General features: G+C 33.8%; 1 protein-coding gene across 1 annotated transcript in view; it reads right to left on the bottom strand.

The window, feature by feature from the left end:
- Positions 134 to 15,188, bottom strand: part of LOC109829068 (protease Do-like 7) — a 29,873-nt gene continuing 14,818 nt past the window's right edge. Inside the window, exons 11-22 of the mRNA XM_020396142.1 lie at positions 14,844 to 14,951; positions 14,661 to 14,741; positions 13,829 to 13,878; positions 12,135 to 12,300; positions 8,148 to 8,660; positions 7,400 to 7,582; positions 7,228 to 7,330; positions 6,002 to 6,172; positions 5,840 to 5,919; positions 5,524 to 5,751; positions 430 to 645; positions 134 to 350 (exon numbers count right to left, since the gene is read on the bottom strand). Coding sequence (XP_020251731.1) covers positions 186 to 350; positions 430 to 645; positions 5,524 to 5,751; positions 5,840 to 5,919; positions 6,002 to 6,172; positions 7,228 to 7,330; positions 7,400 to 7,582; positions 8,148 to 8,660; positions 12,135 to 12,300; positions 13,829 to 13,878; positions 14,661 to 14,741; positions 14,844 to 14,951 — 2,064 coding nt within the window. The 3' untranslated portion in view covers positions 134 to 185. The remainder of the gene's footprint in view (positions 351 to 429; positions 646 to 5,523; positions 5,752 to 5,839; positions 5,920 to 6,001; positions 6,173 to 7,227; positions 7,331 to 7,399; positions 7,583 to 8,147; positions 8,661 to 12,134; positions 12,301 to 13,828; positions 13,879 to 14,660; positions 14,742 to 14,843; positions 14,952 to 15,188) is intronic.

Here is a 15,188-nt window from a genome sequence, read left to right as displayed (position 1 = left end):
ATACTTATCAGCACTTTTACACCGATGGATTATATACATAAAAACATAAGCACGTTTTCTCAAAGCTACTTTTTCAATAATTATACTAATTGTTTTATAGTAGCGGCTACTGTTGATAATGAACTAAAAGTAGAAACTAGTAGCAACCTTCTCCGCCAACAAAAGAATAAAGCAATCAATAGGAGCTAGTACCTAGCAACATAAACACCATGCCCTTCTTCAGGAAGAAAACCAAGTGCACGAACTGCAGGGTGGGGGTCTTGAATTACAGATCCACACCAATTCACCATGCGAGTTGTACCATTTCCATCTCTGATGTCTGTTCCAACAACTAGTTCAATCTCCCGACCCTGCAAGCGAACAAAGCTAATATTAAATAAACAAAATTAATTACAAAAGAAGAAGCTGGAGCACGTATTGAAGAATCACCTGCCGAAAAATTGTCATATCTAGGCCCCCATCATTACCATTACACTTGTCCAAGTCCTGGCAGGCATTTTCTATATCACGGAAACAAGTGATCGGCTCTTTATTGACTGCTAGGATCATGTCTCCTTGCTCTAACAGTTTCTCGGCTTTTGATCCCGCCAAACAACCTTTAACTCTCAAGACTTGTCTCCTTACTGGGTCCTTTTTCACAAGAGCCTGGTAATGCATCATTAACATGTCGTCAATCTCATAAAAAAATTTATTAACGTACTCTAAATGATATAATAAGCTGTTTTTTATTTTAGTATAGACTCTAGCAGTAACTATGCTGCATGACAATGGTACAGGTGAGGATACAGGATACGGGAAATTTGTAAAGCGTAGAGTACAGGAACACAGACATGTATATTGAAATTAATAATTACACAAGACCAATATCGTGTTTTCATGTACGGAGAACAACATTTTCTATTTCTTTTATTGTAGATTATAAATTGGAAAATCGTGTGTTTTTTTAACTAGATAAACAAATGACCCTTTCAATTATGGTTCTAAACTGATCATGGGCTGAAACCAAGGTTTTAAATGTCGGATGTTGGGTTCATGTCGGATGGCTGAAATCCATGTCGGATAGCGAAAATCGGGGATATATCGAGGGACATTGACTAAATATCGGATTGTTATATCGGGTAGTGCGCATATGTATAATATCATGTCCTAAATGTAATCTAAGCATTCATAAATTCAATATAAGCATACTTTATAAATTCTATAGACTAAACATATAAAAAAAGTAAATAATATATGGATTTGGGTTCATAAATTCTTTCTATCGTGTTCATAAAGAAACCCTTAAACATGAGAACGGGTCAAACGGGTTTGGATATTTATCACTAAACCCAAACCCGATAACAAAAAACAGATCTTAAAAAAAGTATCATATCGGCCGATTTCTTAAAGCTAAAAAATAAGCCGATATGCCCGATATGACCCTGATATTTCCGATTTGGCCCTGAAAACCGACATACGAGTTGAAAACGTCCATGTCGTGTCGGTCAAGCCCTCAAACCGATATGTCGGCCGATATGTCGGCCGACATGTCGGACATGTCGGACGACATTTAAAACCTTGGCTGAAACGAACCCGATCCTTATCGAACAAGTTTCAGAAAGTGGACATGAAATGTAGATATACGTCCAAAAGTACAAGACGACTGTTTTAAATTAAAATATGCATTAAATAATTGAATACACATCTGAATACATGTGTAGATATATTCAAGGCGTGCCCAAGGTCAGTGTCTACTTTGGGTATGGTATGTGTCACGTACAGGTACAACATCATGATAGAAGTGCCTACACAATATAGAATACAATAAATATGATAAGGATGGTACAAGAAATATCAACCTTCATTGACGATAAGAATGGAAAAAATACCCTTCAACAGATAAAGTACATGTTGAGTGGAAATTCAATTATTAAACTATATAGTGCAAAGCCTAGAAAGTACTCGTCCAAGCATATGATCTCTTAATTAAAGATGATTATGCTAGTTATATTGTGCTTCTTCTAAGCATATGATGCTCTCTTAGTTAAGGATGATTGTATAAGTTATATTGTCAAGTACAACTATAACAATAAGAACGACCTCATCTTGTAGTATGTGCTAGATAGATGAAACCGTTTCAGTATAAAGCTCTTTGTTAAGGATGTGTTTGACAACCCCTTAAAATCAGACAAAGATTAGTCCTGCCCAAGTTCAAATTCTATGTTTGTTTGGCAAAACTAGGTCAGAATTAGCCCAGTTACTGTAGGTCCAATTTTGACTACTAAACTAGTCTTAGTTTGATCCACCCTCTTCTGGTCCATTCCAGGTCAGACTAGCACAGAAATTAGGCCAGGGCTGAACCTAGAACGGTTTTGGGTGGGTTGCCAAACACCCTCTAAGGGTCACTTGAAGTAAGATGATTTTGTCTTGGAAAAGTATAAGGCAACAAATTTAGAAAAAAGTGACCAGTATTTTCATGGTAATAAAATTTTAATTTTGGTAGAAATTCTCTTGTTCACTTATCTCTAAAAGACTACTTTTAGTTAGAAATTTTACTTGACTTAATTAATATTTTGAAGATAATTAGTAAAACTTATTAAAATCTAATTATTAGGTAAGATTTCATTTTAGTCTGATCACTTATCAGAAATCTTTCTCACTAAGGATTAGTTTCTTGGTGATCAACTTCTAATTTTAATTCTAATATTCAACAGTTTGCTTATTGTCCAATTAAGCCAGAATATTCTCAAGAGCAAAAATCAAAATTTAATCATTCCAATACATGATTGGTTTCAAATTTTAATCATTCTACTAGTATAATGCACGTGTTTTGCATGTGGACATATTTTTTGTTATCTTAATAATTATTATATTACTACTCACCTACTATATATATATATATTATATATATATATTAATATATACTATATTATATATATATATATACTATATAGTATAATAGTAATAGATAATATAGAATATGGGTATGTGCTTGGTACCAAGCACAAAAAAGTAATGCTTGGTAGTGATGTGTCATCATCGCTCCTCCACTCATCTCAATATGGACCCACATTCACACATGTGGTGAGTGAGCTGGATGAGGATAGTAACACATCACTTACCAAGCCAAACAAAATTTGTGGGTGACCAAGCATACCATTTCTCTCTATATATATATATATATAATATATATATATATATATACTATATATATATATATATATATAGATATATAAACATTTTACAAAGTTATTTTATTACAATATGATTAAAAAATTTAAGTTATACTATTATTAGTACTTATACTATTATTGACATACATATAATAGTTATTTAAATTTGCTTATTATTATGTTCTTAAACAATTTATTTAAGAGTACAATTATTAAATAATAATGGAATCATTAGTTTAAGTAACACTATTGAAATAATTAAACCATTTATGTCATCAATATTTATGCTATGTAGATATATTGTTACAACATTAATTAAACAATGGCAATAATTCTTAATACTATATGACTTTATGTTGTAAGATATATTACCTTGTTCTATAATTAACATCGTCCTAGTAATAAAAAACCATATGTTATAAATTAAAAATACTTTATATAAAAATATTGGATCCTTGAAATTTATGAGACATGCACTTTCCAACAAAAAGTGCATGTCTCATCAATTTCAAAGATCCAATATTTTTATATAAAGCAATTTTCCTCAATAAAGGTATTTTTAATTTATAACGTCCAATTTTTATTACTAATACGATATTATAACATCGAACAAGGTAATATTTCTTACAATATAAAGAATCAATCCCTATTTATAGCATTATTGATAATTATAATTATGTACAATCATTTAATAAATAAATAATTTTACTATTCCATTACAATTAATACTTCTTTATAATAAATTATAATATATTTATAAATTTTATTATCATTATAAATTATTAATATATTCTAGTGAACAACAAAATATTTTGAGAAAATAAAGAGAAAAACGTCTCACAAATTTCAGGGATCCCATATTTTTATATAAAGGATTATTCGTACATAAAAGTATTTTTAATTTATAACTTCCAAATTTTGATTACTAACACGATATTAATAATCGAACAAGGTAATATTCTTTACAACATAAAGAATCAATCTCTATTTATACTATTATTAATGATTATAATTCTGTACAATAATTTATTAAATAAATAATATTACTATTTTATAAAATTATTAATTCTTTATAGTAAATTATAAATATTTTTGAATTTTATCATTATAAATTATTATTATATTTTAGTGAACGACCAAATATTTTGAGAAAATGAAGAGGTGCATAGTTAATGAGAGGTTATGGATCATCTAGTTTCATAAATAATGGTATAATTGTGAGTCATAAAAATTGAGAGTGTAAAAAGGAAATCAAAAGTTTTAACATGGGTATTCTATATTTTATAAGTAGTATAGAAGTATAGATAAGCACATACGAAATTTTAATTGAACCTCTCAAGAACAATTTAGCACGTATGAAACGGGAAAGCAAGTGATCAACATAAATCAAAACTAAACTCCTCCCCTAAATATGTAGTTTTAAGAAATGAAAGCTAAACCAAGTGGATCAACTTAAATGGGTAACCTGAACTGGACATAGTTAACATGTTTAAGTTTGGGTTGGGTATGAGTTGATGTCTTGAACCATTCATTAAAATGGGTCAGGTTTAGGCCAAGCTTATAAAGGTCAGGTCAAAGTTGATCCCTTTCACTCTTTGCCACCCCCAACTAGTCTTCCACAAACTGTTGGTGGAATGAGATATTGAGATGATAAAGGAAGGCTAGCATACAAACAGGTACCTTGTACTTTAAAGTCTACAACTCACAAAAATGTGTATTTTTATGTCTCATGTGATATTTCCTTGTATGTTTCATGAAAGCGAATTGAAGCTTATGTCTTATAATATTTGTTTCTCAAACTGCATAATTTTTGGATCAAATGAAGTAGTACTCCATATGTTTTTAATTTAAATTGCTCAAATATTCACTCCCACTGTGATCTTAGGCTATTTTAAAAGCCAAATATACATCCAAATTCAAGAAACCTCCGGAGAACTGATCTAATTCACCATAACCTAGAACCTTTTGCAGCACGTCTGGTGTGGTTTCAGATAGTTAATTGCTCAAAGCCATCAGCGCCATGTGGGTTTCAGCCTTTTGGTTGAGAATTTACAGTTTAAAAGCCCAACATCTACCCAAAACCAAGGAAGCCATAAAAACTAATCCAATTCCCCCGAACCTTAAACTTGCCCATATCCCTTTGAGTTCGGTTAGTTTAGTGCACATAGCTGTCAGGATCAAGCAGGTTTCAGCCTTTCGGTTGACGATTTGCACTACGGGTTGGGTATAAAAAAATTGCGAAAAACTCATCCAACAAGTTTCATCCGCAACACTTAAAGTTCAGAAGACAGATAAACAGAACCGAAAGAAATAGAATGTATTCCTGTTATGTTCGATCATGGTTACATCTTCAGTATTAAGAAACCATTACCTTTATCCAACTGTCGCTCAGTCCAAAATTTCTCGCCTTAGAAAGCAAAGTAGGATAAAGTTCCACCTCCAAAATTCTGATTAGAGGCATTGGTCTCTTTATGCCATTAATTAGAAGAGGTGGTCCACTTGCGCCATGGGTTATCTTATCAATAACTTCACTGATTGCGTAGATGGGTATACCCCTGACAAATTGGTGATCTTCTGAAGTGCTACAACCATACTTAATCTGCTTATTCAAATAGCCCAGTTTAAGCATCTTTGAGTATCAATGAGGTTATTAATACTATTATCGTGGAGTACTGAATAGGACAGACCTGAGTGGAGAAACTGGCCCATAATGCTTGTACCCTTCCTTGTACATCAGTTAGCACACCAGAAAAGGTACTACCGAAATCTAAAATAAAGTACACATCAGTAGTGCTTGAAATAGGAAATAAAAATCATGTCTTAACAAGACAACAGATTGAACAAATTACCAGTGTCAAGCTCAATAACTTCCATATTGGTGGCACGGTATCGTGGACTGTCAGCTGATCCAATATTTAGCGCAGTGCATGGATTTGTAACAATAGATTTTCTTGATGTTGCCTGTAAGCTTCTACTTAATCCCACAAGATAAACAGAATCTCCTCGATGTAATGCGGGATCTATAACAAATAAATTTGACCAAACCAATAAATAGGACAGTAAAGGTCCATATTGGACAAAGTTCACCAACTTTCTTATAGGTATGAAAACAAAATAGATGGTCATTATACCACAAAAGATAAGATAGTCATTATATCACAAATGCAAATGTTTAGTATCAAAGCGCTCAAACATTTGATCTTCGTACACAACAAAGTCTGTGAAAATGTTCTATTCGAGCATTTGAAGCAAAGCTCAAATAGTTGTATCGCCATTATGATCAAAGAACCCATATGAAGAATACAACTAATACCGTGACTTGCTACAGGCTTTTGATCGTAAGCAAAACAACTTTCTTCGATGTTGATTTTACAGCTTTCAAGTCTTGAATCTTCTAAGAACTTAGATGAACAGTATGCAGGTTGCAAAATTAGCACATACTTTGAAACGAAGCAGAAAAGGGACAGTAGGAAATGAGTCCTAGAGTAGCTTTAGGCTTGAGGATATGAACTTCTGTCAAAAGGTAAAGGTAAAATTAGAAAATAGCTCCAAGGTGTCACCGGTCATCCAAAGAACTGCTGCTATCTTTAGGTGACACTATTTTTCAAGGTGTCACCAGTAATAAAGCATATTGTAATGCTGCCCCTTCACAGCCAAAGTAATGGAAAAGGGCAAATGTTTCCAGAAAATACAACCACACCGAGAAAGACTTTCCACAAGAAAAAAAAGGAAAAAAATGGTTACAAATATCCTAAAAAGTAAACATGGAAGAACCATAACAACAGATAGCAGTTTAGTTAGATCTACATCAGCTGCCTACAAATCCAATTGCCAGTCTCATATAGTTATTTTAGACTATGATATGAAGTAGTCAGCAAAACTGCATGATGAGAATAGTGCTCTTTTTATATAGCTACTTCAGAAGTTCATGTCAACATCAAACAAAATTCAGTAAAAAGTGAAACAGAAAAGGAAGATGTCATTTTATAATGGAAACATGAAGTTCCAGTTTTGTGGCAAAGAAGTTCAAAGACTACGAAATTGGGACTTGTTGATATAGGTAAGTATCACAGACCAGGAAGTAACTCAGCTGCACGAACAATGGAGGCACCTGCTCCCAAAGCAGAAGGATCATAAGCGACAAGAGCATAGTTGTGAACAGGGTGCAGAAAAACAACCTGAGCAACCATATAACTCAGTCAAATCAATAATATTACTCTTCAATGAGACAGTACCATGATATATACCTCGCCAGGAATTTCCATGGGGAATGCTGCAAATGAAAGCATTACATCAGAAACAGATACAGCGACTGTATTTCTATCAACAGCCGCCAAACCCATGGTTTCAGAGTGATATATGATAACCCCTGTTCCAAAGAAGTGATGTGAGTGCACACCATCCAGCATACATGATGGCGGCACATGAACCTGGAAGAAATAAACTTCCTAAATTATGAATATCTCAACCAGAATAATTAAAAGAAGATAAAAATAAGGAAACACAGTAACGAATAGGATTATGTTTTTTTTTTTTTTTTTTTTTTTTAGGATTTGTTTTTTTTTTTTTTTTTTTGTTGATGAAATATAACAACAGATAACTAAAGGAAAAGGTACATTTAACTAGGGTCACTAAAACGATTTGTCCTGCCAAAAAGCCAAACAAGTGGCCTTTCCATCATATACCCCTACTTGATACGAACTCGAGAAAGAGAAGAATGACTTCAAAATCACTTCCATGCCAAAACCACTTAGACTTGCTCTCTGCTTACACACATTTGGTTATGTCATTTAGTTCTTATTTTCTAGAGCAGGCTGAAATTTATCACTCTAGACTGTTGATCCACATTCTTGGGGATAGATGCATAAAGTATGTCACCACTGATGTGCTTACAGGAACAACATAGTAAAACTTGCAGATATAAAAGAATTCGACCAATATAGACAGTGGAAAATTTCTCCACCGAATCAAACAACAGTGATACTTAGTAATTACCTCAAACATCACAAGTGTAGGTTCAATAACTTGTTCTGCAAAAGAAGCATTAGTTGCAGATACCACTCGATCGTCTAAGATACCAAAATTTTCTAAGCTTGGAGAATGTTTGGCAATTTGTTCTTTATGGCCATAGACAGCTCCATTAGACAAGGTGCTTCCATCTATGGACAAATCAGCTTCCACTCGCCGCCTTTTATTGTTTCCATTTGAATCTTCACCAGAGTTGGATGATTCATCAACACCCTCACCATCAGTTTGCATTTTGGTGCATCCTCTGTCTTCTGAACCCGCATTGCTGCATCGGTGCTTTTGATCTACTAGACTAGGTTCATCTCCCAAAGGAACTGTATTGAAACTCGTATTTATTTCATCACAGTGAAGACTAGAAAAAGATAAAGGAGAATCCAGTGGTAATGCAGGTTTAGCCATCCAGAATCCAGTGCTATCATTGCGTGTATATATTTGAGGAGGGGCATACCATTCATGACGGTCAATTGTTACAAGGACTGACTGCAGAAAGAATTTTACAAAGAAGGAATATGACAGCAAGGCAACAAACTCAGTTACTGATAACAGACATGGAGAGAGAAAATTAAATGGAAAAGTTTTGTACTTTTACAACAAAATATCTATGCAAGAAATTTCAGGCTATAAAATAAATGGCCCAGTGCATATAAACATATCAGCTTATGCTCCAAAATTCATAGAGAGAATAAAATGGAAATATCATGGTAATTTTACAACCAAAAAAATACTTCTAGTGATATTTTATGATAAGCCTGGTGCACACCAAACATGTCACCTTATATTGCAGCATACTACACAATACGAAAACCAGATAGTTAACTTACGGTGTTAGGTGAGATTTGAGTCATAGTTATAGTTCAGTGCAAACGAATACTATGTGTTGCATAGAAGCGAGGCATAAAATAATAGTACATTTTTTGCAATACTACGATGAAAACAGAAACCCAGTATTTATGAAGCCAATGCGTCCGGTAGACCACTTATTATGAAAGCATTTCTGTGAACAGTAAACACAATATGTCCTGTAGTTCTGTTATCGATCTTCAGCTATGTGCACCCAACATGCCTAAGGGGAAATGCAATTCTCAATAAGAATCTCATCATTTTGCAGATTGTATCAACAGTTTCTTATCCTTACGAAACTTGAGATTATTTATTGGAAGGACTGGTAAGGTAGGTCGAGTTACTCTTAAGTATCCCTTCAGACCCATCTTCTCTGACGACATTCTTATTGGTCGGTTTTTAAATTTATCTAGAAATATGGTTCCACCTACGAGGATGTTCACATCATTCTGGTAGAGGGCGATCAACTTTGGTCAATTTATTAGTGGAGTTTATACGCTTGGGCGGTGCCCTAGGGTCAACAATTCAAATAAGAAAGTAGTAGTAGGGGGTAAATATTGCTAAAGAAGAAAAAGTAGTCAATAAAAAACACATTATAATCATCTTAGAGAGCAAAATATTGTCAACAGATTGATATATTAAAAAATGCAATGGAGAGATTATGAACTTGAAGAGTGGTTATGTCATCAGCTAAGATGTTCACCCACCCCAAATACCCACCCAAAAAAAAACTGCACCGCTCTCACAAAAAATTAAAACTAAAAATCAAGATCTATTGTGACAAACATCTCCGATCCTATTCTTGTGAGACTAACCAAAAGAATATATCTGGAAGGATTAGGTCTGTCATATAAATATAGCTTTCCTTTCCAAGAATAATGATAAAAGAAACTTAGCAACAGAAACAGTTGAATACACAAAAAAATGTGAGACCCCATAAAAAACTCTGCTAATTCTGCAAGTGAACATAAACTCTGCTTATTCATGAGGGATATTATGCATGGAGTGATGACAAATACCCAAAAAATTGGACAGATTAAAGTAGCATGTGAACAAGACAACGGTTGAAAGTTATTAAATTAGGAAGAGAAAATATTGGCCTTGAATCTTGACAAAGATAGAAGAAATATATGAAAACAAATATATGGAACTGCAAAATTTTTGTACTGTATGAACAGAATTAGCACCGACCAAACTACATAGCTGAAGATCGAGAACGGAACCACAGTTGTTAATACAATATTGTAGATTAGAGGTCTATGATCATGTTTGACAATTGGTCAAAGTGACTTACACTTTTGTGCTGATAAGCCTATAAGCCACTTTGACATGTTTGACAAATGACTTATTTTAGCTTATAACCCATAGAAAAATAAACTGGGGGTACTCTAGCTTATTTTTTGGAGGCTTATAAGCCAGTTTGACCAAGTAAAAGCATTGTTTTAAATATCCCCGACATGGCCCGATATATCCCCCGATATATCCTTTTACAGGGCTTGCCACAACCGATATGGTCTTTAAATATCCTTTACCGCTTTTTGGCTATTTTGAGTGATAAATCCCTGATATGGCTGATATATTAGCCGATATGTGGACTAATATATCTTTTTATATAGCTTGTTGCAAAATAATATACCATGTTTGGAATTTTTGGGCGAGATATCAAGATTTCCCCATTATATCAAATGACATTTTGCCCTAAAAAGCAGATCGAATGTTGCAACTTTGCTTTGCATTTTTTTTGTTTTAGAAGGTTGATTAGTGATCCTAAACATATATTGTTCATATTTTGTATGCTTAACTTTTCATTACATATGTTGAGATTACATTTTAATGCATTATACTATGTATGAAAACATTCATTATGATATTCCGATATTTACCACATATCCCCGATATCCGCAATCCGATGTGAATTTTGGCCATCCGATATTTCCCCGATATCCGATATTTAAAACCTTGAGTAAAAGTACAATATAACCCTCATATTTCACAAAATTCCAAGAACTATCCCCCCCCCCAAATACCATCAAATGCTCTTTGGTCATTTTGACAATAATGATGGCTTGTAAGCCACTCATTCACCAAACACACTACTATTGAAAATGAATTATAATCCACTAAATTTACCAAATACTTTGGCTTATAATCCACCTACTTATAATCCATTTGTAAATTATAAGCCAAGTTGATTATAATTCAAAGTTGCCAAACATGCTCTACAACCCATGCATGTACACGAAGATAAACTTTGCAGTTCAGCCTTTCGCACAGCGCATATGTAGTTTTGTTTGTAGAAAGAAACAATACCTACTTTTAGATATGAATAAGATTATAAACGAAGTTCATTTCACCCTCACAGCCGATTGATGCACTCAGATATGAATAAGACGCACCATTGACCCTGAGAGAACAAGCCCATGGAATGATCCTTCCCCAGCTCTCTTTGACCTACCCGAGGAATCTTTCTTTTATCATGGGGGTTTTGGAGGGGGGAGGGGATAAACCAGATGCATATGGAGTCTTTCCAAAGGCACTCTTTATTAAAAGGAAAAAAAGAAGTAACCCTTTGCCGGAGTTTTCTATAGATAGATGGATAGATATCCCTTCTCCCCTTTAATCCTAGCTACAGGAGTCCAACTGCACCACTAAAAAGGCATGTTTCTTAAGTTCTACCACAGGGCACATGCTTATAATCTCTTGTTAAGAAAATTTGCACGAAACAAAGGATATTTCTAGTCAGTTTGAAACCTAATCGTGAAAAAAATGATAATTTCTTTCTAGAGCTTTCTTGGCTTTGACCTATGGCTCTTCAGTATACCACAATTTGATAGTAAAGCCACCATCTAACCGAAACAAAAAATTTCCATTATTATAATTGTGATGCATGGCAACTGACTTAAAAACAACACTCAGGGTAATGGACTGAACAGGGACAAGGCATAGAAGGAAAGAGAATATATTATAGAGAACCAGAAAAAAAATTCATGACTGATGAGCATAAGTTCTTTTTAGATTTGAAACTGAAATAGAACTTTCACATGGAAATCAGAAGCATGATAATTTATGTCGAACATGCGATCGTAGCACACAGAAGACGAAACAAGTATGCACCTTGTTCCTGTAGCGATCCGTATGGCTTACAAATTCCAAAGGCACTCGTGCACCTTTAGATAATGTAGCAAGAACAGAGATTAGATCATCTAGTTTTGACATCTCTTTTCCAGCAAACTTCTTTATAATGGCATGGCGAGGTACACCAGCCCGATAGAGCATATACCTGAAAGTTGTGAAACATTCATTGAACTTATGTAGATCTCCAGAAAATAAGCATTGAAATATAGTTGTGCACATCAAAAGGGGTGCAGTTAATGACGTCAAAGTGTCTTTCCAAAAAGAATAAAAAATAAAACTTCAGCAGCATACTTCCAACAGAACCAATAGTACATGAATGGCAAGCCTCCAACAACATTCTACATTAGAAAGGCAGTCTGGCTACAGTCTCCGTTATAAGCATATGACCATCTAAAGAGTAGGTTCACAAGAAGCATGGGATAGCACACTGACACAGTGACATGAAATAATGCAAAATCTAAAAAAGTACATGCACGGAGCAGTGACACAGCAATAACTGCTGCAACTGCTGCATCCTTGAGAGGGGAAATGTTCATTCTTCACAGTAAAATATGCAAAAAAGCAATACTCACTAGCATAGCACACACTAAATGAATGAAAATGCAATAGGCCACAGCTCCTACATGCATAACCCATACCAGATGAAATACACCGCAATGTACTTCTAGCACAATACAAAAATTCCAGGATGGTCAATGAAATGTGCGTGAAGCTACTGAAATTTGAGATTGAAAAAGCAAATCAGAATAAATTGTAATGACAAGATTTACTTAAGCCAATTAATAGCTATAAATAAAAAATTTCCATTATCTACCTGTTATCTATTCATGAAAATGGAATTAGAAATTAGAGTATATACGCAATGTTTATGCTGTAATGTTAAATAACAGGAAAGAAAACTTAATTTCCGATACTGCATCCTCGATTAGCAATGTAATGCATGACAAGAAGCTTCAAAATCTTACACTTGAGTTAGTATGATCCATTAGGATTTTAATTGTAGTTGAGATTAGATAAGTAGTTGTGTTTGAAATTTGTTAAGAGTTAGGATTGCATTTGTTATTTGGCTAGGATTTGTTATTTGATGTTAGGATTTTATTTGTTATTAGGATTTTATTTTAGTTGTATAAATATGGTTGTACTTTCTCATCTTAGAAGGGGAAAAGAAGAATGTTTGTGAGAAACCCTGCATGTGAACTGCAATCAGTATTAGGCTGTATGTTGCTTGGCATGTGAAATGCCCAGGCATGAAGCCCGACATTTGTAAATTTTTTTCTTAAATGAGGAGAGCAATTCCAATATTTGTTTTTTTTATCCAAATAGTCATTATTGATCTCCATCCATCCTTTCTGCACCACAGTGTTTATGCTGACAGGATACTCAACAGTAAAGAGAACTTAATTTATAACACCGCACCCTAAGGATTAGCTTGAGTGAAATACAAATGGCATTAGTGAAACAAATACACCAGGTAACTGGTGAGGCGGTGAGTTTTAAAGTCATCAGCGCCCTAATCAACCATAAGAACAACAGCAAACAACAAGAATAACAATAGTAACAAACAAGAACAGAAACAGAGAACAAAAACAACCAAACATGGATATTATATATAATGAATATTGGTAACATACTCTAAAAAAGATTAAACTATTTGAGATTAATCAGATATTTACCCTGTCTCTGAAACATATACCAGGCCGCAGTTAAACCGAAAGTTTCGAGCCTGTGACAAATTGCAAATTAAATTGCATAAGTTTCACAATTTATCATAATAACCAACAATAAGGAGATAAGAAATCCACAAAAACTCCATCATATATTAACACCCACCAGAAAACTAATGGAAATATAATACCGCTTGCCATTGCCATATATGACATTGCTGTTTCGTTTAAGATTTACAAGTAAGGGTCCGTTTGGATAATGAAAGTATTAGAAGTAAGAAGTAGATTATAGAAGTAACTTTCAAAGCTATGAAGTAGGAAGTAGTGGAAATAGCATTTTTTTTATTTGTTTCATATATTTTTAGAAGTAATAGAAGTAGAACTTCTTCCTCTTCATTTACTTTTTTTGTTTGGATAACATTTAAAAATATTATTAGGAAGTAATTTTATCAATGAAAAGTTGTTAGAAGTAACTAATAAAGGAAATATTAATAAAAATTTTATTTATGTCATAATTAATATGCATTTCAACTACTTCCGAGCTACTTCTGAGTATTAAGGATTGGAAATTAATATGCATTTCAACTACTTCCGAGCTACTTCTGAGTATTAAGGATTGGAAAAATATTTTGGAAGTACGGATGACACGTAGGCGCCACATAAGCATTTAGGGAAGTATTGGAAGTAAGTTTTTCAGAGAACCAAACACACTTTTTTGCTTGGAAGTAGCAGAAGTAGCTTCTACTTCTTTTACTTCAGCTACTTCACAATTACTTCCGTGCAAACAAACGGGCCCTAAGATAGGTACAAAGTCATAACAGTAATGAAAAATGTCTATTACCTGCTGATAAGAAAGTGGATGGATCACTGCACCGCTGATTTCCAAGAAGTAATTTGGTGTTATGGAATGCAAATCCTGAACCTGAAGTGTTCATGAACAGCCCATTAGATAACTCAAACTAAACTTAATGATATAATAATCATTACAAAGGTCAAACATAGACAAGAGAAACCTCAAATTTACCATCAACTTTACTGTCAAGGAAGTTCCACCCCGTTCAATATGCAAATCAATCGTTTTGCCAACGTTGTCATCAAGTATCTTCTCAAGTTTGAGGAACTGCGTAACTACCTGTACTAAGACATAGAGATAACAAAAATGAATATATGTGCAAGCAGCTTGACCAGACTAGTATTAAATTAGAAGCTAGATACAACATTAATTGTTGAACAAAACCAGTAAGAAAACCCTAAAGACTAATCACAAAGAAAATCGCAAAAGAATTTGGAGTTCAACAGAAGCACCATGAGACTTTCTATAAATGTTGGTGATAAATATGGTTTTGAAAGAACCATTTTATAAAAGCAT

The sequence above is a fragment of the Asparagus officinalis genome, chromosome 1 (assembly GCF_001876935.1).
Source record: "Asparagus officinalis chromosome 1, Aspof.V1, whole genome shotgun sequence".
NCBI classification, from domain to species: Eukaryota; Viridiplantae; Streptophyta; class Magnoliopsida; order Asparagales; family Asparagaceae; genus Asparagus; species Asparagus officinalis.
Note: the sequence above shows the minus strand (reverse complement) of the source record. Positions and strands in the feature narration are given on the sequence as shown.